Here is a 25,582-nt window from a genome sequence, read left to right on the forward strand (position 1 = left end):
TCCGCATTCACGACATCTGTTCTTGGGGTTGTGTGTTTCAGGCTCAGCTCTCTCACACAAAGATGTCTTGCTACGACCTGTGCCCACCAAAAACTGGCGTCGCCGTCCCCCAGCCCATCGCTGAGAGCTGCAACGAGCTGTGCGCCCGGCAGTGCCCCGACTCGTCGGCCTTCATCCAGCCACCCCCCGTCGTCGTCACCTTCCCCGGCCCCATCCTCAGCTCCTTCCCCCAGCAAGCCGTGGTGGGCTCCTCCGGAGCACCCGCCTTTGGGGGCTCCCTGGGGCTGGGAGGCCTCTATGGCGCCGGGGCCACGCTGGGCTCAGGGGGCCTCTGCACCTTTGGCAGACCCTACGCTTCTCCCGCCTGCAGCCCTTGCGCCCTGCCCCGCTACAGCAGGAAGCTCTGGGACACCTGTGGGCCCTGCTAGACGCAGCCCAGCCTCAGGCGCTGGCCCCAGCCCAAACACCAACACCACCCCCGTGCAGGGCTGAGCAGTCGCAGTCAACACCTGGGCAGCTGGCAGTGCCACACACCCTCAGGCCTTCCCTTCCCCCTTCTCCTGCCCTCTGCTCCCCTCCCCTCCCTTCTCCTCCCAGCTGTTGGACGAGGCAGGATGTGGACCTGAAGGGCTCTGTGAGGCTGCAGGGCCAAGTCCTCAGGACCTGCTGCATCAAGGGAGAATCTGGATTGAGAAACAATGCCCTGGAGAAGATCCCTCTGCCTCCCCTAACATGTCCCAAAGAGATTCTCTGGATGTCTCTTTCCTGCCCCTCTGGGCACAATAAAGTTTTCCTGCATCCATGTCGTATCTCCCTCTCTCCCTGTCTGAATGTCATTGCCCTGCAGTTGTGGCAGACAAATGGTGGTCTCTCTGGTAACCATTTTACCAATGGTTATCACGTGCCATTTCTAGGAGCAAAGAGGTGGTTCCTCGCTGCTTCTGCAGCTCCATATGCATGGTTCTAAGCTCAGGGAAAATCTTCTTTTCCCTAATTTGTGAGAGGAATGATTCAGTTACAGAAGTGTAGCAAAGAATTGGGAGCAGGTGGTTGGACTACAGATGCCTCTTCACAAAATCTATGTGTACTTATATATAAATAGGCATACAGATATATTTTTGGGCTAATAATATTCACATATTACTGGGTGGTGTCTTAGCTCCTGTTGATGTTCTTCCAGACAGCATGATGCTCTCCTCTTATTCACCAAAATTTTGTACTTCTTGAAAACTGCTACTATATCACATTCAGGGAAATTTAAACTCCCTTGGGTTCAAAAGAAAACAGAGATCATCTTTTTCTTAGTTTTACTCAAGATGACCCATCCCACAACATTATTTTACCCCTTATTAAGGTACATATGAGATTACTGAAGTTGAGATTGGTGCCATTCAAATTTTTTGGATTCACCCTGTCTTTTGGAGAAGTACTGACAGGCTGCCAGTAAAAGGGAAAGTGGGTGTGTTTTTCCCCTTGTTTTTACAGGTTCTTATATTATCACTGCCCTGGTATTCTGTATTTACAATGGATTCACTCAAGAGCATGTTATGTCCCTATACCTTACCATCACCAATTTGTGGCTACTCAGAGAATTTATTCTCTTCTTCACTTCTTTCTGATTATAGCCTGTGTTACAACAGATCTTTTCTCCGTAGTCAGTAAGTGTATGGCTTTGCACTGTATTACTGAATATCGTGCCGTTAATGTTACTCCCATCAGTTAAGCCATCTCATTTTTCCAATCTTAAATTCTGATTCCCTTCTGTTTAATGCCACTCAGCTTTCTGTGTGGCACATAAAACAGTGCTCCCAAATTATGTCCCAATGCCATTGATGCAAACAAATAATTAGAGGTTTTCTGAGGCTGATCCTTGAGTAACCAGTGTAGTAAACTCCCTCTATTCCTATAACTCCCATATAACATTAGACACTGACAGAAAGGGTATCTCTATGTACTGTTTTGTAATCAGACATGAGCTCACCCTGAACAGGCATCCAGCCCAAATAGAAGCTGTGTAATCCTGTTAGCTGGGTGCTAATAGCTCTCACCAATCTTGTTATCTTGGGCTAGGCCCTTGCTGTCTGACACAATACACGTCTAATTGGGTGCTGGCTGGTACCTGCCTGACACTGCCTTGTTGAGAGAATCTGTAGAAAAGTTGGCAATCAGAACTCAGGTGTTCAGCTGTGGTCATGTATGATTTACACTGAAGTACCTCTTAGAGGCTGTGCATGAGAACAAGTATCCTGTTGTTGAGCAGAAGAGAAATGGAGAGGAAACCAGACATCCCTGTTTTGTAAAGCTGTCCCAGGGACTGCCCTGGCTGAAGTAGCTGGGAGGAAAGAGGGCTTTTCTCAGCACAAGAGAGGTACCCGAGCCGAGGAGATGCAGGGCTGGTGCAGCACGGGCCAGGAGGTTGATTGCTGGGCTCCTGGGAATTCATGGCAGCAGCGTCCTTGCCTCAAGCCATGTGAGGATGGAAAGCGGTAACAGGGAGAGCGAGCTGTTCCTTTGTGTCCAAAAGACAGGAGCCTTTCTTCTCCACCTCAGCTGCCCAGGCTCTTCACATATCCCAGGTGCTTGTGGGGCAGGGGTTGGGCTCACAGCTGGGCCCTGCAAGATCCAGTCCCTTCCCAGATCCCCCTAGATCTTTCCCAAAAAGCTCATGGTCATGAGGGCAGGCAGTGTTGGGACAGGAAGGATGAAGCAGAGAGAGAGAGAGAAGAACCTTTCAGTGAAGGGCTTTTCTGGTCAAAATATTCTCAATAAGTATTTGTTAATCATTAAAAATAAAATAGTCTTTTCTTAAAATAAAAGCAAGATTTATGAGTACCATAGACTAATTTTCATTTCAACTTGCTACTACTTACAGCACACAGCCATCTGACATATCGTTACATTTGGGCAGGGAACATTGAAATTACCTGTTAAAATCAGACTTGCTAATCCATTACACTGACAAAGGGTTGAGATCAAGAAATTGAACATCCATATACAGAGCTTTTCTTTGAAAGAGTCTCAGTGAAGTAACAGGTAAATCCTCTGTAATGCATTACTCCATATTCTTTTTACTTCACCAAGCTGACTTACAGACAGCCAAAACTTCCCTGAGGCAACTGTTATCACAGCCGTGATTAACAAAAAAAAAAAAGAAAAGAGGTAGTGCTTGATGTTTACTCATCAGATACCTATCTTAAAAATTGTTTCCCATTGTCTACCTTCCTCTTATTGTTCCTTTTCAGAATATCCTTTGACAGAACTTCAGGCCATGTTTTTTTTACTTTGCTTTTGAACACAGTTTGATGATTTCTAGTACATCATCTGGGAAGATGTAAAATTAAAAGGAATTCAGCACTAAATTAGGTAGTGAACAAAAATTGGACTAACTACTGGAAGTCTGACAACTAGAATAATTAGTATAGAGATGATAATTTCAGCTCAGTAGCAATGAAAGATTGGGCAGATGGGTTTCTTAGCAGCAGGACTGTGTGTGGCCAGAGCTGCCAGGGCTGTGGGGTCTCCCCAAAGGCAGCTCAGCCTGACTTTGCTGGTGCCAAGAGACTGCCCTGGCCTGGTTCACAGGGGCCACATGCAGGGCAAGGGAGCCCTGCAGCCCACCCGGCTCCTTGAAAGGAAAAACAGAGAGGCAGGCTTTAGATGCAGGATTGTTTTATTGCAAGGGCAGGAAAGAACCACTGGAGAAAAATACATAAGTCAGAGACAGGCAGGTTGTCCCTGCAGGCTTCAAGAAAACTGTTCCTTCAGGCTTCTGCCAGGCAGTGGCAGTTGCAGGGAGAAGCAAGTGTTCTCTGGGATGATGGTGGAGTTAAACATTTGTCCACTGGCAGGGGCAAAGAAGAAGAGATGAAACAAATGAAGGAAATGAGAAGTGGAGCTCTTCTGACTTCACTAAGAGGAAGTCTTTGATGTTCTGCCCCTTACTCAGGAGCTCAGTTGAGGATCAAGATTGTATCGTGCATTTGCCAGTCATTCTTTAGTCAAGGGATATTTCTGGAGTATTTAGCAGGGCCCGCAGCTGCCACGGTTGTACCTGCTGTACCGGTAGGAGTAAGGGCTGCAATAGCCATAGGGTCTGCCGTAGCCGTACAGGCCCCTGTAACCCAGGGAGGAGCTCCCATAGCCATACAGACCCCCACAGCCCAGGGAGCCGTAGCCCCCATAGCCATACAGACCCCCATAGCCCAGGGACCCATAGCCACCATAGCCATACAGACCCCCATAGCCCAGGGACCCATAGCCACCATAGCCAAAGGAGCCCCTATAGCCCCCAACAATGGGTGCTCCAGAGGATCCCACAACTGAATCCTGGGGGAAGGAGCTGAGGATGGGGCCGGGGAAGGTGACGACGACTGGGGGTGGCTGGATCACAGTCGTGGAGTCAGGGCACTGACGGACACACGGCTCATTCCCACTGTCAGCGAGGGGCTGGGGGCGATTGATGCCACCAACAGCAGTGGAGCACAGGTCGTAGCAAGACATCTCGCAGGGATGGAGGTCAATCTACAAAAGCTGATTTTACCAAGTACAGAACATTATTCACATACATAGAAGTGCTAGAGAGTTCACTGTCTTTCCTCAGACAAGTGTTTTAAAGTGCACCAATTTGCCTATGTCTATTAGAAATGAAAATTGAAGCAGAACAACAAAGTTATTTGCTCAGATGCTTTGGTGAGTCAGTGGATCAGCAAGGACTGGGACTCCAAGAATGGAGCGTGTTGTTATGCATGATTTCATGACTCTAACTCTTCATTCCCACTGATCTCCTTTGTGCTGAGCCTTGTCAGAACAGGGATTATAAATCATTGTCTATTCAGATTTGCTCAGTAACTTGTTTGATGAGACCATTACAAGGGAATTGCAAAGATTACTGTCCCCAATTTCTAAACATTGAATCAGGGCACTGAGATATTTACAACTACCTTAACGCAGTGTTTTGATTCTGGGCTCTGAACTCTTCTGAAAAAAAGTCTCAGCCCAAACAACTTGTCCCCATTAACGTGAAAAACCCAATGCTTCACCTGTCAGGTCCTTAAATACCCTCCATCACCCCTCTTAATTAAATTTCTTATTGAGCATTTTCAACATCTCTCAATTTTTCTGTGTCCTACTCTAAGCCAGTGCCTGATCTCTGGTGGTATTCATGCCCTTTTATCTTGAATTCATGTAAAAGCACTTTGAGTGATCTGTAACAGAATGAACTGGAGATAATGGAAGGTTTGCTTCTAAGCTCAGCATTTCCCTACGAACCATTAAGATTTAAACTTTTACAAATAACTTCCAGTTACCCGTATAAACAAACAGAAGAGGAATGCATATTGAACTAGCCCCATCATTCCTTCATCTGTTGGAAGTGACATAATAATGAACTTAATTTTTTGCCATATCAAGAAACTTCCAGTTTGCTCTGAAATTAAATGCCAATCCTGAACGCAGAGATCAGCTGTCCATAACACTTTTAATACTTTTTGTAGCCTTTAATCTTTTCACCTAGAATTTTAGCCATTAGTTCTAATTGCAAGAGACCATCCTAGATTAAACTGTATAACAAAGAGCTATTCCAATAGTCATAAAGAGCAAATTCAGACTTACCCAATTCACTTGAGAAGTGAAGAGGAGAGACTGGAAGAACCCTGAGTGGAGAGAGCTTTTATACAGTTCAGACTGCCTGAGGGATGAGAGGCTGGTTTTGTGAACGTGGATCTAATTAGTTGACACAGCACATTTTTTGTATTGATAGCTCTGCAAAGTGATGAAATTGGTTTGCTTTGGTTTTGTTTATTGCTTGATTTCAATTATCACGTAACATAACACACACATTACATCACACGAGGATCTTTCATCTAAAAGAATGATGGGTGAAATTAATGTATCTTTCATCCTAAAACATGATTCATTAAATTAATATCAGTTTTCTATTCTCTTTGGAGCTGCACCATGCAGTAAGCTGCTTATACATAGATATTCTTCTTTTGCTGCTGTATATGACAATGATGCTCAGACATTTATCAGAAATAACCTGTTGTGAAGTGTTTCTTTCGAAGACCCTTATGTCAGTTTTCTCTCTTTTCTTAAAGATAAAATACAATCTACTGTTAAATCCTTAGGAAGACGGGCAATATTTTTTGTGTGCTTAGGTTTATATCTGAGATGTGATACATTTCATATTGGAATCCACACAAGATTCTCAATAGTCTCTGAATCAAATTGTATTGTGAGCATTCCTGAACACAGTGGTGGATGTCCAAAACAGTCTTAGGTTTTATCTGACCCTCAAACTACAGCTTAAAGCTGCATTTAGTTCTGAAAGAAGACATTTATATTTTTATTACTCAGGATAGAAAGCTAAAAATAATTAAAGTGTACATTGAATTAAGATCTAAATTTGTGATTTACTGAGAGGGCTGTGAAGTGAGATTTCAGAGTAACAGACTAAGCCACAGACTAATAACTTTATCAACCCCATGGATTCATACCAGAATATGCAATTCTTACTGGTGTCCTATTTACCCATCTTCTATGTTTCATCTCTGCAGGTACATTGAACAGGCTCCTTCTGGCTCTTCAAAACTGCTGAGACCTCCTGCTTAAATCAAAGACCATTCACAGGTGTTAAAGGATTTCTGCAGCTCTTGTTTCACTTGCATATCCAATAGATAAAAGCAACCTTTTAGATACAAAAATGTCTAAAGTGTCATCAAAGTGACATCAAAAAGTGGACCAATTCCCAGTGAACATCTGAAATCATGATCAGTGAGAACTTTCAGCTCAGTTTGATCCACAAGTTTGAGCAGGTACATTTTTCTGAAGCTTCCTTTAATTTCTAACTTGCTCCTCAGGAGTCCTTAATCCTGGTCTACAACTGAGCTTGCAGCTAACCCCATCATTGATGGCATCTTTCAGTAGAGAGCAATTATGAGGTGGGAATCCACTGGGAAAGGCAAATGCTGGCTTTTGCTGAGGTTTCTTTCTTTGTTTATGCCATTACTGTAATACTATATCATTATCAAGGTTATCATAATCATCAACGTGACTATCTTCAAACCACATATTATTTCTAAATTATGAGCTTTTCTAAATCTGGAGATACATATGGAGATTTCCTGAGCTATAATACTGAAAAAAAAATCTCCAAGTTTTACAAGAACATTCCGAGGGATTTTCATATACCTCATGAACACCCATTACTGACTTGTACATACTGTGTCATAATTAGATAAAAAGTATGCCTGAATGCATACACCCCACTATTATGAGGGATTATCACATTAAAATAGGTAAGTCAAGGTCACTTGGGTCTTTCCCATAATCAGTTCATGGTTTATAATGCTTTTTGAACCTTATTTTCATTGACTTTAAAAATACATTTTACCTTCTTTTTTATTTAAGTGCACATTGGTCCAGAAACAGAAATCTGAACTATTAGCCAAAAAAAACCCAACCCGGGGTACAATGGGATCTGTCTTCATTGTTTCAGGGCTAGAATCCCTTTCAGTAGTCGTGTCTTACTGATTTACTTGCATCTCTTAGTCCCATGTTCCTAGGTATGTCTCTCTAACATGTAACAGTAGGAGGAGAAAGCACAATAAAATGTAAAGGAAAGCAAAGTTTCATGAAAAAACTCAGAAAAATCAGTTTCCATAGACTTGTGACTGTCAGCTGAAATAATTCTATGCTCCCAGGACTGGAAGACAACTAGTAGACAACCATCCAACCTTATGTTGAGCAGCTGGAGGTAGAAGTGCTAAGCCTGCAGAAAGAATGCTTTTACCCTTGTTATATGTCTCCAGTCTTCATTTGAGATCCAAAAAGAAATTCCATTTTGTCTCCAGGTATACTGTCGATTACACTAAAGATCTGTAACTGGACAAAAGAAATGACTGTCTTCCTGTCATCCTAATTATGCAAGACTCTTAAATAGATCTAGTCAGCTTACTTCCTCCCTTAATGTTGAAGAGAGTAATGGAATAATAAAAAATAATTCCACACATAAAGCCTGGGGATAATAGAGAGGTCTGTGGTGGAGTGCGCATGTCACGCTATGTGTGGGTTTGAAGTGCCTGCAACGCACAAGCAATAAGCAAAAACAATTTCAGCACTTTGAGGAACTACGTGTCCTACAATTTGGGGTTGGTACCTAATTATGAACTCACACATAGGATGCTTAATGTCCTCCAGGCAATCATGGAGCTGTATAAAAGCTCTCTGCTTTAAGTCTTTCTATCCACTTCTCTCGCCTTACTCGCCTTCATCAACTGGGTAAGTCAGATTTCTCTCAAACTTTATTAAACTTAACTTGCTGTCAAGAACTCTTGATTTTAACTTAGGACCAAGTCCTCTTCAGTTACTGCCAGGCTGCCAGTGATCTGTAGATTATTTGCCGCTGGAAACAACATTTAGTTTCTCATTCATGATCAGGCCCTGTAAAGACAGGCTCCAGAAGAGGGTTATATCAAGCAGTTTTGAATCCCATACTTGTAACTTTTTATCACTTCAAAGAATTTCTTGACTATTTTAAGAGATATAGTTCATATACATTGCTATATATAGATGCATTTAGTAGAGTTCTGCTGAGTTTACAATGGGAAAGATCAAACTTATTAAGTAGAAAACATCAACTAATAGTAATGTAATACTATCAAAATTAGCTCATGTGGAAGTACCAAAGATACAACTGAAAATTACATGACTTTGTCATACTAAAGTCAAAACTAACCTCCAGGTTACAGTGCTAGGAAGAATGGTAATAGAAAATGTTTACTTGCCAGATGTATTGCTGATTCCCTGTTGGACTTCATCATAATGTAATGCTTCACACTTCTTTAACATTAACGATTATGTTTTACAGACTGACCTCCATCCCTGCAAGATGTCTTGCTACGACCTGTGCTCCACTGCTGTTGGTGGCATCAACCGCCCCCAGCCCCTCGCTGACAGTGGGAATGAGCCATGTGTCCGTCAGTGCCCTGACTCCACGACTGTGATCCAGCCACCCCCAGTCGTCGTCACCTTCCCCGGCCCCATCCTCAGCTCCTTCCCCCAGGATTCAGTTGTGGGATCCTCTGGAGCACCCATTGTTGGGGGCTATGGGGGCTATGGTGGCTATGGTGGCTATGGGTCCCTGGGCTATGGGGGTCTGTATGGCTATGGTGGCTATGGGTCCCTGGGCTATGGGGGTCTGTATGGCTATGGGGGCTATGGCTCCCTGGGCTGTGGGGGTCTGTATGGCTATGGGGGCTCCTCCCTGGGTTACAGGGGCCTGTATGGCTATGGCAGACCCTATGGCTATTGCAGCCCTTACTCCTACCGGTACAGCAGGTACAACCGTGGCAGCTGTGGGCCCTGCTAAATACTACAGAAATATCCCAAGTGAAGTGTAATCGACCAATGAGATGTGATGGTTTCACAGCTAAAGAAGTCTGAACCTCCACTGCTGTGTTCCATGACCAGGGAGCTGCACCCCTTTAGCCCCTTTTGAACTTCTCCACTTCTACTTTCAGCTTCTGTCTTAATGCTTCTCCTGTCAGAGTTCCATCTTGCCTGAGGTAAACCTGTGACAGAGTTGCTCAGAATGGTTCCTGTTTGTTCAAATCAACAGCCAAGATTCGGGAAGAAAAGAAATCATACGTGAATATATCCCTGACTGGAGAACAGTTTTGTACTTCTTGGAGACTTGGAAAATGTATTTCTTTTCTCACTATCATTAAAAGTTTATTGCATCAAAGTTGCCATGTTCTGGTATTTTTTTTCTCATGTTTTTACCCTTGCTATTTGTCTTAGTAGACTTCTAAACTGTTCAGTTGTCAGTAACAGTCTAAACTACGTAGATGAATAGTCTGTCCAAAAAATCAGGGATTTCAAGTGTACAAAAGCAGTGTGAAGCCATCAGCACAGAATGAACTACTGTCCTGCTCTCCACATTTTTGAGGAATTCAGCTTCTTGGATGTACATCCACTGGTTACAAATTAGTAGTTGTAGAGAAATGAAACAGTAGCTTACTAATTTTAAACTCTTTCTTAAAAACATTAGACTTCAGTAAGAATTTCTTCCAGGTAAGTCTCTGATTCAACTCTTTGAACTTCAGGTTCTCACTCAAATACTTAAACCCTGAACTCAGTAATAGTCTCTGCAGAAAGTTGAATTAATTTTCTGTCAAATCCTTAAAGAAAGTTTCCTAGGCCATACAATGGAACTTTTAAATCTGAAGTGTGGGTAAAGGTCTTTCTGTATAATCATGAAATCTAAGGTGTTGCATGGTTTTTGACTGAAAAACAGCTACTCCCTACAGCTACCTAAAGAACTAATTCATTTATGCCAGCAAGAACAGCTGGAACAGAGAGAACAGAGTTATGGTGCCCAGAAAGCTTAAAAGGTAGAAAAAGTCATAACCCTGTATACCTATCCTTAACACTGTTGTGTTTCCCAATTCCTTCTGCATAAGAAGTCCTCACAACAGAAAACCCCATTTTCAGCAGCTCTAACTTTCAGCTTCTCCCATGATATTCCTCATCTAAAATGTCCATTAGAGAACTTACCCACTGCTGAAGAGCGTTTTTCCTTGTTGCAACTCCTCCAATCATCTCCCTCTCAGCAGCTCCAAGCCAACACCCTTCACCACTCTCTCCCCACCTCCCTAAATCCCTTCTGACTCAGGAGCATCCATCCCACCTGAGGGCCTAATCCACCACCCTTTTCCCCATAATCTGCTTTGAATCCAGCCTCAGTTGAGCCACTGGCTCTGCTCCTGCTGTGATCAGCAAAGATGTTCAAGTGGCTCATTAACAAATGGAGGTTTAGCGTGGTTTATTTCTAAACATATTGTTATTATTGTAACCCAGGCCAGATGGGGAGGGAGCATTCCTGTTCCCAAATGTGTGCACTGAGTACAACAAAGGGTGACTGACTTCACTGATAGCTGGGCTTTTTCAGCTGTGTTTTTGAAGTCTGAGGCTCATCTCATGTAAGGATGTGAGTTTTCCCCATTTACAGAGAGGATAGCTGTATGTCCGTAGCAGAAGAAATTAAAACTAGAAGTTGATTTGTTTGATGCAGAGTAGAATGACTTTAATGAGCAATAAACATTCACAGAAAAGCACTGTAGAATATCAAGAATATGCATCAGAGTGCAGGCAATTCCTTCCATAATTGTTCTTCTTTGGTTGAACAGTGAAGTGACATTTTATAAGAACATAAATTGATTGTTTTATCCTGCCCATTATACACACAGAGGGAAAAAAAGCCCAAAAGACCATGAGTAGAGGGTGAAGAAATTAAGGATGTGTTGTGTGTTCCCAGTTCCACTGCAGTCCGGTGGCAGTGATCAGGACTTCACAACACCTCCTTTGGGACCACTGCTGTGGATCAAGATTGTATCTCTCAGTTCCCGGTTATTCCTTACTCAGGGGATATTTCTGTGGGATTTAGCAGGGCCCGCAGCTGTCATGGCTGTATCTGTTGTACCAGTAGGAGTGAGGGCTGCAATAGCCATAGCCATAGGGTCTGCCATAGCCATACAGGCCCCTGTAACCCAGGGAGGAGCTCCCATAGCCATACAGACCCCCACAGCCCAGGGAGCCATAGCCCCCATAGCCATACAGACCCCCATAGCCCAGGGACCCATAGCCACCATAGCCATACAGACCCCCATAGCCCAGGGACCCATAGCCACCATAGCCAAAGGAGCCCCTATAGCCCCCAACAATGGGTGCTCCAGAGGATCCCACAACTGAATCCTGGGGGAAGGAGCTGAGGATGGGGCCGGGGAAGGTGACGACGACTGGGGGTGGCTGGATCACAGTCGTGGAGTCAGGGCACTGACGGACACATGGCTCGTTGCAGCTGTCAGCGAGGGGCTGGGGACGGTAAACGCCAGAGGCAGAGGTGGAGCACAGGTCGTAGCAGGACATCTTGCAGGGATGGAGGTAAGCTGCAATGCACACCGATGAGTAAACTAAGGAGAACACAGAGACTTCAAAATTAAACAGTTTACAATAAAATAGTGAGTCAAGTACAGGATTTTGAGTAAAAACCTTGATTTCCCATTTTGCAATCATAACCCTCTTTTTTCAAAAAGGACATTCTTCAAAATTTTCTAAAAGGCATCTACACAATACAAAAACATATAGGAAATGTTATGCCTAGCTCTGAAAGTGTTGTCCCTCACAAATAGCCTTCAGAGAAGTTAGATATATTTCTACACATTAAACTGAAAACTGAGAAGCAAAAGCAGCGAGAACAAAGTGACTTTGTCCAAGGTCATTTGATGAGTCAGTAGGAAATCTTGGATTTGTGTTCAGCAGGTTTACATGAGATGTAGTTTATACATAACTTAATTACAGTAGCTTCTTCTTCCCACTCATCCCAATTTTGCTGAGAGTTGTAGGAACAACAGATTATAGGATTGTTACTCCCCAGATTGCTCAGAAAGGTATTTGACAAGAAACTAAAGGGCATATGGCAACATTATTATCCTAATTCCCACCTATGCAGCCACTGTATGGATACAGCCTGGACAATTTCAATATAAATAGTGTTTTAGTCCCTAATGTCTTTCAAAAAACTCATTTCAAATTGTTGTTCCCAGGAAAAACCAGGACTTCTTGGTAAACCCAACAATTCAACCTCTATTTTCCTCTCTGAACTTAGTTATTTTCTCTAAGGGTGATTTTACTCTTCTCCACTCACTATGTCCTGCAAGTCTTTAGCAGGGTTCTGAGGGAGAATATGAAAGCAAGAAAGTAAAGGACAGCCAGAAGATTTTCTATACCAGGAAAACACACATGACGTTCTCAGATGCATCACTGGTTCATCTCAGGTTGCATGAATGGCTGCAGCGGTAATGCCCTTATTAAACATTGAACCTCATATGCAAACTTTGGAATAGGTTAAATGCATTGAAGTAAGAATCATAGAATATCTTAAGTTGGAAGGGACCCATAAGGATCATTGAGTCCAACTCCCTGCTCCTTCCAGGGCTACCTAAAACTAAATGAGATGACAAGGAGAGTCATCCAGTCACTTCAGGGTCCAGTGGTTCTGACACTGAAGACTCCACAGGGTCCCACGCACCAAATAGGTGTATCTGCTACCCTAGAGCCAGCATTAGAATCTCTGTCCCAAGGCAATGCAGATCCACTCAACAATATGGATGGTGGACATCAACTGAAGCTGAAACCAGGAATAAAAAGATACATTGATAGCAGTAGAGAAGAATCAGACTTACCCAAGTCACCAAGAAGTCAAGGGAAGTGTTTGGAAGAGCTATGAGAGAGAAGAGCTTTTATATCGGAGCAGGTGGATGTACAAGATCAACATTGGTTGCGTGCCCCAATTTCAAACATGTGTAACCTGTCAAGATGATGAAATTGCTGTGTTCGTTATTGGAGTTTATGAGTCCTGTCAAATTTGTTTGTAATAAGGACCTAAACATTACTTTTAGATTACAGAGAATTGTTTCATTTTGTGACGACTTGGGGAAGATTAATACCTGGCATTATTCCAGTCACTTCCTTGAAATTACAACAGAAATTATTAAGACAGCTCACCTGAAGAGTGTCTCATGGGTTTATCAGAATTACAAACTGCTGTCATGGACAGGATTTTTGTTTAAGTACATATAATTCACATTACAACCTGTCAGGACAGAAGTTAAAGACTGTAAATGTGAATTGCAGGAAGGTTGGAGGTGGTTTCTGCATGTTTATCTTCCCCACCTACAGTTGGGAGACACAGCACCCTTGGGAGTCAATGATGTTTTCCAGTAGTATTTGACACTGGTTGTATTGGGGACAATTCTGCTCAGAAGAGCAGCAGCAACTCCAGTGACCTGCAATGTGTGCTTCAGTCTCTAAATAGGGCTTGTGTGGAAATCGAAATTTAACCTTGAGCAGAAAAAATACTGAAATCTTTCATTTTGGAGTGCTGGGAATTCTTTTCATGCAGATATGAGCTGAATCAGTTTCTCCATCCATCAGTCACTCAACGAGTTGTATTCTCTTACAAAAATGTGTAGGGCTAAGTCTGCAGAATTTCACATGGGAGATGGAGATGAAGCCTTTATCTTCCTGAGGCTTGTTTTTATTTTTTAAGAGATGAACAAGAAATGAATTTATGAAGTTAACGAAAGCTACAAAGGGATTGGAGATCCCAAAGAGACTTTTTCCAGGTATTGTTGGTTTGATGTTGTCAGTACAAAAATGGTACTTGAGAATATTTAATAAGCCTTAGGAAACTTGAGCTTTTTCAGTACAAATGGATCCTCTGGTGCAAAAATTGAAATGTGACAGAAGTGCTTTGAATTGCTGACTTTGATTCTCAGGAATTCATGACCTCCTGTAACACACTGTTGTTGCTGCAAGCCATAAGTCCAGAACAGGGCTGAGCTGGCAGTTTCTGAGAACAGGGAACAATTACGATCTTGGAACACACCACGCAAAACAAAGGCTGGTTCTTCCCTTGTTTACAGATGTGTTATTTTAATACTGCAGACTCTGTGCCATAGATGATCTCTAAATTTTGAGTTGGGTTTCTCAGCCTTTGAGGTGGTTAGAAGTTTTTTGGACAACAATATTTTCAAGCTTCCAGGGAACAAGTCTTTTCAAATGCCTCAAACTATCCACTAATGGTTTGAGAATGCATTCTTACAATTAGATTAAAGGCATGTACCTGGATTTAGGTGCCTAACAATTATGGAATGACATCACATTAAAATATGTAAGTCAAGGTATTTGTGTCCTTGGTATAATCAGATCATGGCTGAATACTTTGGGTTTGCACATCTTCAGGTTTTTTCAACATAGAAGAATAGAATGAAATATAAATTTTTAAATAAAATACAGCATTTCATAAGCTGTATAATCAGTGTATCTTTATACTTTTCAATTGCGCATCAGACCACAGAAACAGAGGATTTAATTGCTGTCGCAATTCTATCAATGATCAGCCTTTATACATGTAAATGATTTCTCTGTCTCTACTGCGGTGTATCTCTAGATAGCTTTAGCAAGTCATGTTTCATCTAATTTCATTTCTCAGTAGTCTTCAATATTGCCTGATCTGAAGATGGACTGAAAATGGATCCCTGAAGGCTTTGTATCAGGAGACAGAAAACTGGTAAATGTGAATGACAAATGCTTCACAAAGAAAGTGCCTTGCAATCTTGGGAACAGAAAAGATAAGTATTAGTTTGCCTCTAGACTTCAGCCTGGGTTGAAATACAGTGAGAGAGACCTGTTAGAAAACTCTGAGTAGTTTAAAAGGGTGTTCTGTCTCTGTCTTCTGCTTAGAATGGTCCAAAGGACTTGCCAGTGTTTGAGAAAAGGACAGGAAGAGTAATCCACAGCTGAATGCACTACAAAGAAAGCAAGAGGTAGTTCCCCAAGTCCCTTGTTCATTAGATGAGGCCAGCATTGTGTTCAGGAGCAAAAGCCAAACAATAGAAAACAATTTAAGGACCACAGGATGTTTTCTATGGCTTCCTTTGGGTGCAGTATTGGTCTCATGTTAAGTAGCTGAGAGTGGAAATGATAAAGACAAAAATGATGACCCCAAAAGTTGCTCTAATGAAGACCATTTTATCTCCAGATATCTTACAGCCTACACTGAATGGAAAAATCTGTGCACATCAGGTGACCACAGCCATGCAGTGAGCAGCCGGGTTTTACCATTAATAATGGAGATGCTAAGGAAGAGAGTTAGTATAATTCTTGTTGTAACGCCAAGGATGTGAATGGAATGATAACAGGCATGAATATGACATGTAGCCATTTGAGATGAAAGAGGCTTTGTGATGAAATGCACCTATGATATTTCATGAGACTTTGAACCAACGAATAAATAGTCAGCAAAACTTTAAGGACCTACGTGTCATATTAGTTTTGGGTTTGCCCCAATTATGCATATGCACAAATTGCATCTTAGGTGATCCCCATGATCTAGGGAACTGTATAAAAGCTCTCCCAACTCAGAGTTCTTCATTCCACCTTGCTCGCTTTATTCATCTCCGTGAAAAGGGTAAGTACCATTCTAGGTGATCTCTTTCCTAAAATTCAGGTATCTCTTTTCTGTCGGTTGGAATTCATGTTGGAATAATCCATAAATATTCTAAGATTCTTAATAATGTTGAATTATTTCACCATGAATTTGTTTTTCTTTTTTGGTGTTGGACATATGTGTATTTGGGTTTAAAATGGTAAAACCAAAAATTATTGTTTCCCGTTAGTACAAATTTGAGCTATCAAAGCAGCTTCCAAAACATCAGCAGAAGGCTTGTTCAGACACTAGGAATTTTTTAAGGATTTTGTATATAAGATTTTGCTATATGTATATGTATATGTATATGTATATGTATATGTATATGTATATGTATATGTATATGTATATGTATATGTATATGTATATGTATATGTATATGTATATGTATATGTATGTATTTGTTGAGGGGATGGGCTTGACCAGAAAGAATATGGAATTATTGTCTAAAGAAGTATTGGAAAACAGAGATGAAACAAACAAATCCTAACCTACCTTTTACACTGTCCTTGCTCTGAGCAGGGAGTTGAGCTAGATAACCTCCAGAAGTCTCTCCTAATCTCATATTTTATTGGTTCTAGTGGGGAAAAAAATTGTTCACAGGTGGTATTCCTAGTCCTTCCATGGATTTTCTTTTAGATTGGATCAGGTCCCATGGTGAAAAACTTTCTGAATTGCTCAGATCCCAACATATTTATCTGCAGTAGAAACCTAGCCCTAGTTACCTGAGTGTATCAGTTTCCCATCTGGGAAATCAGACAAATAATCTTTTCATTCACCCTGTGACTCTCAAGCTACTTTGCAAGCACTTCAGGGCAGGGAATGCCTTATTTAATCCATGTTTATAGCAGGTTCAGCATACTGGCAGCATGATTTTAGCTATTGCTTCTGGAATCATATTAAAAGTCAATATGCCAGAGTTGTTCTTCCAGCTACCCATTAATTTACCACATAACCTTTGCTGGTTGTCAGGTTACACTGTTTTGGTTTTGCTAATATCAAACAAACATGAAATGACCTTTCAGACACAGACATTGTAAGAGTGGCTACAAAATATACTGGAAATAATTTGTTAAGTAAAGTGCTGGATAATATTTTTGGTGGTGGGGTAGAACAAAGAAGTGCTTCTTAAAGGGAACCAGGGATAAGAAATTAGGAATAAGACCACAGAAGAGCTGACTGCTCAGAGTGCATTCTGGGCAGTGCTGATTTACAAGAGTGAGAGATGTTTCATGAAAAATACTGAAGGAAGGACAATCAAGACCTGAAAGATAAAGCCACTATTCTAGTCCACATGTCCAGTTTTCAAATTCCTTTTCCCATTGTATTTGCATCTTTCCTTTACTCATTGGTGTGCATTGCAGCTTACCTCCATCCCTGCAAGATGTCCTGCTACGACCTGTGCTCCACCTCTGCCTCTGGCGTTTACCGTCCCCAGCCCCTCGCTGACAGCTGCAACGAGCCATGTGTCCGTCAGTGCCCTGACTCCACGACTGTGATCCAGCCACCCCCAGTCGTCGTCACCTTCCCCGGCCCCATCCTCAGCTCCTTCCCCCAGGATTCAGTTGTGGGATCCTCTGGAGCACCCATTGTTGGGGGCTATAGGGGCTCCTTTGGCTATGGTGGCTATGGGTCCCTGGGCTATGGGGGTCTGTATGGCTATGGTGGCTATGGGTCCCTGGGCTATGGGGGTCTGTATGGCTATGGGGGCTATGGCTCCCTGGGCTGTGGGGGTCTGTATGGCTATGGGGGCTCCTCCCTGGGTTACAGGGGCCTGTATGGCTACGGCAGACCCTATGGCTATGGCTATTGCAGCCCTCACTCCTACTGGTACAACAGGTACAGCCGTGGCAGCTGCGGGCCCTGCTAAACATAACAGGAAAAGCCACTGAATAATGTACAAGTGAAATACAAAATGCAGATTCACCAGTGAGTGGATGAGTGACAGCTTTGTGAAAGCACTCACAAATCCTGTTCAGTGCCGTGCCTTCTGCATGCTCCACACCTCTCCTTTTTTCCTTTGAATTCTTTCCTGACATCTTAATGGCTTCAATTCCTTGTTATCTTCTACTTTATCATACCTGTGACTGAATGCAGTGAGACATTTAAGAGCAACTTTCAAAATGCATTTACCTCTGACAATTTGGATATATATTCTTGATACTGCAATATATTTTTGTTGTTTTCGTTCTAATTAAAATTCTGTTGCATCATTTAAAATAAGTGTGTTGTGGTTTTGTGTTCTCATCCGTTCTGAATTTGCCAACTTTTCTGGATAAAGTTGCCTGTGGTACATCTGGCTGCAATAATATTGAGCAAACCCTGCCCACATAGTGAAAGCCTCCACGAGGAGCCCTTGCTAGGCCTGTTTCACCACTCAATTGCAACAACATGGTCACAAAATGCTGGCCTTCTCTACACATTACCTTATTAGACTTCCCATTCATGCGTTACTGAGATAATCCTTTGAACAAGTGAATGTTCACACTCTGAAAGTTAAGCTCTTGCTTATTCCACTGCAGACTTCTAATCCAGTGTCATACAAGTAATTAGACCTCCACAGCTCTTAATGGAAGATTGGCGACTGATATTAAATGAATTTCAGATTCTGTGTTTCTCTAGCACAGACCAGCATAGATCCATGTGATTAAATTGTCTCACTCTCCAAAATTCTGGCTGTGTGCAGATGACACTTCAAAAACACAATAAGGACCATGTGCCTAATTTCACACTGTATCTGATTGCGTTCCAGGGTTTGGGACTTCTTTGATTGTCTTTACGTTCTGTATATATTAAATATAAATAGAATTTGTGTAAATATTATATAGGTAGCCTAAAACTGAACAGAAGTACTGCACCATACATTGCACTTCCTTTTAGTTTATCAGTAAAGCACGTAGCCATCTCCTGATTCAAGCAGATGCTTATCTCACAAGATAGTTTTCTTTATGTGGTTCAGCTGCCAAAAGACCTTAGGCTACATATTTTACTGCAGTAAGAAGTATGGCTAAGCGTAATGTAACAGCATTCAGAGAACATCCGACCAGAAACTGAAGGCAGAATATGAAGAAAGAAAGACAAGAGCTGCTGCACATGCTCAGCTCCACTCTCTGTAACTGGACAGTCCATACAGCACAATTTTCAGCTCTTGTTACCTAAAAAGTCATCTATAAATCTGCCTTTTATTTGTTTTTTATTTAGTTGTCTCTGGTAAATTGAGTAGCTCTTCCAGCAAGACCCACATCTCCACAGTGGTATCCAGTATCAAAACAACAGCCAGAAGGGATGTTCTACTCACTGCCAGGACCTGAAAATCTGTAGGAAAATCTGCTGTGGTAAAGACTACCGTAACAAAAGCTCCCATAAAAAAAAAGAGCCCTTAAGTGTGGGTGGTAACAGAGATCCCGCTACGCTGTCCTGAAGGAAGGAACTAAGCATCTGGGCTGGCAAGGTTATGACAATGGATGGTGGCTGAGCCACTGCCCTCAGGTCAGGGCAGTCAGCTCCTGACAGCTATTGGTGCCAGTGCTGGACACTAATTGGCCAACCAGAAACATGACTAAGCATAAGCATAACACAGCACGAATTCCCCTGGAACAGGAAGAAAACCTTAGATCTCATGAAAATGGGAAAGACACAGTGGTCTGGATCCTCTGCAACACTAATTTAGTTCCAGATTCATCCCACCTAATTGGAGCTACCTCACCAAGACCAACCTGCTGCTCTGGATGTAATTCCTCAAATTTGTATAAGTCCTGTAAGAAAAATGTTTTTTAAGTGATGGTTAATCATTGCTTAGTGGAAACATAGGAATATAGAAAGTTACATTCTTCCTCAGACAAATGGTTGCTCTTATCCTATATGTTGTCTCTGATAAAAGTCAGTTCCATGTGGTCTGAAGTTTAGTGTAAAAATCATGGTGCTGTGCATTATTGAATGAACCGTCCAAAGGCTCACCTGATTCCTAACCCCCTGGAGGTCCTTTTTGCTGTGAGCGAGGAATCTTTGCTTACATCCCTTTCAAGCTTTGGCTTTCTTCCATACAAAGTAATTTGAAACAGCAGCTGGAATGCAAGTCATTAACTATCAAGAGGAGATATCCTTTGTTATACATGGCTGCGACCATCCGTGGCTCCTCCACCTTTGTGGTGCAGGAGTACAGAGCAGTTTGTAGCACTAGTCTGGGGTTTTGGTATCTGTTTAGCAGATTATAATTAAGATTTGAGCTAGTGGAGAGCTGGTAGCTCCTATAAAATAAATTGTGGAAAACACCAGCTTAGTCCTTAAAACCTGCATATAACATTGCTTCCTCATAAGTGACAAAAGAGGACTAATTTAAATTTACAGGAAAAGAACAGTCTGATATGTAGAAAATAGCTGGCTCTGGGAAGAAGGAGGCAAGAGAAGTAAATACAAGGCAGTTTTGAGGTGGGACTTTTTATACATTTCCTCAAATGGCCTGAAGAACCTGAGACTCTTATTAACACCAGCCCACATTTATCACACATGGTTCACCTCAAAATGATGAAACAGTTTTGCTCAATATTTATGTTTATTAGTTGATTCAAATTCTAACACTGTATGAAATGCAAATTACAGAACAAATATTTCTTTCATCTTAGCACTTAATTGGCAAGATTCATTCCTGGTAACATTCCATTAAATACATTAGAATGACAGGAGGAATTACGCTGGCTTCATTTATTTACCTCTTCTTTTATTGGTTGACATAATGATGGTGGCTCAAATGTTAATCATAATTGCCATCTGCTTTCATATGCAGGTTTTCTTTCCATCCTTCCTTACCCTTGCTAGATAAAGTGCAATTGATATAAAGCATGGTGTCTTTCTTGTGAAATCAGCAACCCATATATGAGGTTGGAATTAAGATTTGGACAGGAGCATCCTGCACTTTTCACGGGAAAGATCAATTTGTATGGTTTCTTCACATTTTAGAGGTAAATTCTTTGATCACAATGAAGGTAAAGAGTTTCTTAACCAGATGACAGGCAACTTGTTAAATATATTTCTTTTAGGAAGCTGAACATGTGTTTAAAACTCAGAAGAAAGGTAAACTACTCACCGTTAAACTAGGTAAGTCCTAGGAAAAGCTTTCAAAACATGAGGACAGAGGCAGATGTTGCAGATCTCCATGCTACAGACACTGAAGGGGATGTGAATTAATGCAACATCAACACTGAAGGAGCTTATACACAATCTTAAATAAATGAAAACTTAAATTATAAAAGAAAATCAGCTGCAGTCCTAAGGCTAGTAAAAGAAACAGGAACAGTTCTCTTGACCAGTACAATTTAATAAATACATTTCAAAACGTTGGGCGGCTTGAATCCAACCACATACTTATATTACAATAATGACACACCACTTATGTGTAAACTACTAAGGAGGGTTTGGGAAGTGCTTAAAAACACACACAAAAAATATTTGAACAACCTTAGTGAGTATTATTGTTCTTGTGATCCCCTAGGGCCGTCTCAGTCTGGAAAAAAGAACCTCATAATTTAACTTCTGGTAGAAATATTGCAGTGTTTATTATTTGACAAACAACTGATCCATAGGCAAATGAGGATTTCTGGGGCTGGACCAGGCAGCGTTTATTACACAGAATTTCAGAATATGGGTGGGACACATCTCATCAAACCTTCCCTGTTTGAAAGCTGGGTGTTTCAGCTGAGCTTGTTGTCTGTCTCCATAGTCAACGAAAGAAAAATTGTTACGTTTTGAGGGTGATACCAATTCTGGTAAGGTAAGCGTTTGAGATGGGATGAATTGTCTTGCAGAAATTCTTGTCCCTCCCCACTAAGTATTGGGGAAGCCTGAGTAATTTCAAGTCATTTGAAATCTTGGCATCAAAACTGGGCTCTGCAACAATATGCAGAGTGTGTCCTGATAGTCATGAAAGAAAGAAGAAGGAAAAAAAAATAAGTCCCTTGTTGCAATAACTATTCCTTACATAATTCCATTGCTTTTCCTGCCACTTAGCCAGCAAGTCTGGGACGGAAGCACTCGAAAATTGTTCCTGTGACATTCTCCAGCAAAACTTTCTTCCATTTCTTTCTAAAGTGAAGGGGTAGATCTAAGGGCAAACTACACTTGATCATATGAACAAAAAGAAAGAGAAGGTATAGACTGAGTGGAATCAGTGGTGGACAGAAACATATAATTTCACAAAGAAACTGAGAAATTTGCACCTGCTTCATCACTGTCTTGTGTTACATCCTCCTTTGGAACTGTGCAGAGTAGCTATTAATCTGTTTGCATTTGCAGCCATTCTACATTGCTGGATCTGTGAGATAATCTCTGTGCGCCTTTGCAGATTCCAGGTGAAAAATAAGGAAAAAAATACTGATATCCCTTCAGAGAAAACTTTAGACTTTGGTTTAAACACCATTTCAGGTACTAAAATATTATGGGTTTTGCTGGTCTTGCCAGACAGCAATGAAAATTCAGAATTTCTAAATCAAAGACCATTAGACAATGTCTATAATTACCACAGGTACAGGACCTCTCTCATGTTTTTGGCTGTGGGTGGGAAAAGGATCAGAAGGTGCCTTCCACCTCACTGAACATATCATTGCAAAATGTGTGAGTAGATTAGATGACAGCCTAGATTTATAGCACTTAAATACGAAGATGTATACGACAGCAGGTTATAGCTCTGATTAAAATCATTAAGGGAAGTTAATGAAGGAAGTGCTAAATAAATAGAACCAGTTTAATTCCTCCTGCAATGCCAGTGAGCAGGGCGGAATGATACCAGCAAAGAAGCTGGTCAATTAGGCTTCAAGATGAAAGAGCACTGGGAGCTGGAATGTGCGTATCACGCTATTCAGAGATTTAGGATGATTTTGCAAACAGCAAGCGAAAACAATTTCATCACTTTGGGAAGTTATACGTGCTTCAAATTTGGGCTGGTTGGTGATTATGACTTCATGTGTACCGTGTGTCTCAGACCCCCCAGGCAATCTGAAGCACTGTATAAAAGGAGCAGGTACGTAGACGTATTGCATCTTCCTCTCCTGTGTACTCTCCTCTACATCAGGTAAGTCTGATGCCATTTCATTTCTTCCTAAATGCCAGAATGCCTTTGCACTGGAGCTTAGAATACTGTTCAATACTATTACATTAGAGTTCTTAGGACTATTTTTTGATTGTCTTTCTTCTTCTCTCTCTCTTTTTTTTTTTTTTTTAGTATGTTTTCATGTTCTGTTACTGGTAGGCTTTACAAGTCAAGACCAGAGTTGGAGGCATTTATTTCACTGTAATTCATATTTGGCATTCTTGTACTGTTAGCAGATTGAAAATGTAAGACGGCATAATCTTTAAAATGCAGAATTCTCCTGTACAATTTCAGTTAATGACTGAATCAGAGAGCTGAAGAAAGAGCATTATCTACATGGGATTTTATTACAAAATAATCCTAGCTTGTATTTATTTTTTATGGACAGGAAAAAACTAAAACCTGCTTATTTAACCCTTAGTTATTTTCACCAAAGACAATAATGATGGAAGTAGACTGGTGGTCTGATCCACTGCGTTTGTCATATGTCCATTTGTAAATCCAGATCCAGATTAGCTGTTCAGATACACCGAGTTCAATGATTTGATTCTCTGCATTTCAGGACTACTTTATGAACAAATTAATATTTCCTATTTTTACTGGAAAAAGTGCTCAACCACAAGATTTTGTGACCAGACATTTAGCTAAAATGGTTGCTTGCAAACTGTGTTTTTATCTGATGAAAGAAATTGTCCCCTTGCATTTTACAAACTTGCTCCATATTCTGTATGAATTTACACTGCTATGTCAAGAAATATTTGGATATAAATATTTTATAGGGTATATTTACTTATTACACCAAGTATATTAATCTATCCTCAGGCTCAAATGCTTTGGGGATTTTACCAGAGAGATTACAGAGATTAAGAGAACGTAGAAGTAAAAGAGAACAACTGAAAGTATACTACCCCAAAGAGCTTGAACAGAAACAAGGACCAGGAAAGGAGGAAATGTGTGGTTAAAGCAGTGCTGGGTTCTTGACTCCATCCCATCTCTCCCGAGACAAAACCTAATTCTGTCCCATTCAGTGTAATGAGGAGGTCAGCTCTGGTGCAGCTCCTGCAGCTCCTGGAGTTCAACCCACATTCACTGGGGAGGAGCACTGGTGCTTAGTAAAAAAGGTGCTGCTGACACTCTGTTCCTCTGGGAGGGAATGTGAATTTAAAAAAAAAAAAAAAAAAAAAAAAAAAAAGAAGCAGCAATTTCAGAAGGTTTGGTAGATGTGACAAGTGCAGGAATTACTGAATGGGGAAGATCAGAGCAATGCTGATTGACAGGAAAGTTTGTGAACAGCATCATCAATTTTGTTTATGCATCTGCTGACCATTTTGCCTGTTCCCCAACGACCCAGCACCAAACCTTGACCTGTTGTTCCAGCAGACCTTGTGCTCTGTTTTTACACAGCTCTATGCTCTGTGTTTCAGGATCACCTTCATCCCTGCAAAGAAATGTCTTGCTACGACCTGTGCCCCACTACCAACAACATCGCCTGCCCCCAGCCCCTCGCTAACAGCTGCAATGAGCCGTGTGTCCGGCAGTGCCCCGACTCAACGGCCCTGATCCAGCCACCCCCTGTCGTCGTCACCTTCCCCGGCCCCATCCTCAGCTCCTTCCCCCAGCAAGCTGTGGTGGGGTCCTCTGGAGCACCCGCCTTTGGGGGCAACCTGGGGCTGGGGGGCCTCTACGGCTCTGGGAGCCTCTATGGTTATGGGGGCTCTCTGGGATATGGGGCCCAATATGGATATGGGGGCTCAGCCCTGTCCACAGTTGGCAGCGGGTACTGCACCCCGTACTCCTCCCGCCGGTACAGCCGGTTCCTGCGGAGCAGCTGTGGGCCCTGCTAAAGGCATCAGAGGTCTCAGAAGAGCCACACATGAAGGCCCATATGCAGAGCAATGAGGATGTGGGTTCAGCATTCCTGCAGCCCTGCAATGGAGCTACTGCCACTTGCATTTCTGATCTTTTTTCTACTTGTTGTTTACCCTTCAGTTTCTAGTTTGTTGTTTGCTATTGTTGCCCGTTCCAGCTTTCTCATTTTTTTTAACCATCGTGGGGCAGCGTATTCCATATGGACATCACTCATAATGACATGTATCTTCAGCAGCAGTTGCACAGCTGACAGAAGAAAGCCGGCTGAGGACAGCAGTATCTTTGAGCGGGACATTTGTTGTACATTCTCTGAAATTGTCTGGAAACAGATTTTTCATATTCTGTGATATCTCGCTTTGCAAACATAAGCATTCCTTGCTCATTAAAATTTTATTGCATCACACAGCAGCCTTCTGGTTTCCCTTCCTCCCTTCATCCACAGCCTGTCCTGGGTGATATCTTCCCATGGACAGAACCAAGCTGCTAACTGAGCAGTAGCACTGTAGAACATTTTAACACAGATTGAATTTACACGGTGTCACAAATGTTTCAGTAATGACACTCCTGAGCAGCAGCTTTCCATC

General features: G+C 41.9%; 6 protein-coding genes across 6 annotated transcripts; 4 read left to right on the forward strand and 2 right to left on the reverse strand.

Moving 5' to 3' along the window:
• The first annotated feature begins 62 nt into the window (after positions 1-62).
• LOC141916582 (feather keratin 3-like) lies at positions 63-428 on the forward strand. The gene has a single exon (XM_074809235.1). The coding sequence runs from the start codon at positions 63-65 to the stop codon at positions 426-428; it is 366 nt and encodes a 121-aa protein (XP_074665336.1).
• Positions 429-4,020: 3,592 nt separating this feature from the next.
• On the reverse strand, positions 4,021-4,500 carry LOC141916581 (scale keratin-like). The gene has a single exon (XM_074809234.1). The coding sequence runs from the start codon at positions 4,498-4,500 to the stop codon at positions 4,021-4,023; it is 480 nt and encodes a 159-aa protein (XP_074665335.1).
• Positions 4,501-8,887: 4,387 nt separating this feature from the next.
• Positions 8,888-9,367, forward strand: LOC141916580 (scale keratin-like). Its single transcript, XM_074809233.1, has one exon. The coding sequence runs from the start codon at positions 8,888-8,890 to the stop codon at positions 9,365-9,367; it is 480 nt and encodes a 159-aa protein (XP_074665334.1).
• A 2,072-nt stretch (positions 9,368-11,439) lies between these two features.
• On the reverse strand, positions 11,440-11,925 carry LOC141916625 (scale keratin-like). Its single transcript, XM_074809318.1, has one exon. The coding sequence runs from the start codon at positions 11,923-11,925 to the stop codon at positions 11,440-11,442; it is 486 nt and encodes a 161-aa protein (XP_074665419.1).
• A 5,507-nt stretch (positions 11,926-17,432) lies between these two features.
• LOC141916626 (scale keratin-like) lies at positions 17,433-17,918 on the forward strand. The gene has a single exon (XM_074809319.1). It carries the CDS (start codon positions 17,433-17,435, stop codon positions 17,916-17,918), a length of 486 nt encoding a protein of 161 aa, XP_074665420.1.
• Positions 17,919-24,029: 6,111 nt separating this feature from the next.
• On the forward strand, positions 24,030-24,973 carry LOC141916675 (scale keratin-like). Its single transcript, XM_074809406.1, has one exon. The coding sequence runs from the start codon at positions 24,578-24,580 to the stop codon at positions 24,971-24,973; it is 396 nt and encodes a 131-aa protein (XP_074665507.1). The 5' UTR covers positions 24,030-24,577.
• The last annotated feature ends 609 nt before the right edge of the window (positions 24,974-25,582 follow it).

This window comes from Strix aluco, chromosome 30, assembly GCF_031877795.1.
Source record: "Strix aluco isolate bStrAlu1 chromosome 30, bStrAlu1.hap1, whole genome shotgun sequence".
Classification (NCBI taxonomy): domain Eukaryota; kingdom Metazoa; phylum Chordata; class Aves; order Strigiformes; family Strigidae; genus Strix; species Strix aluco.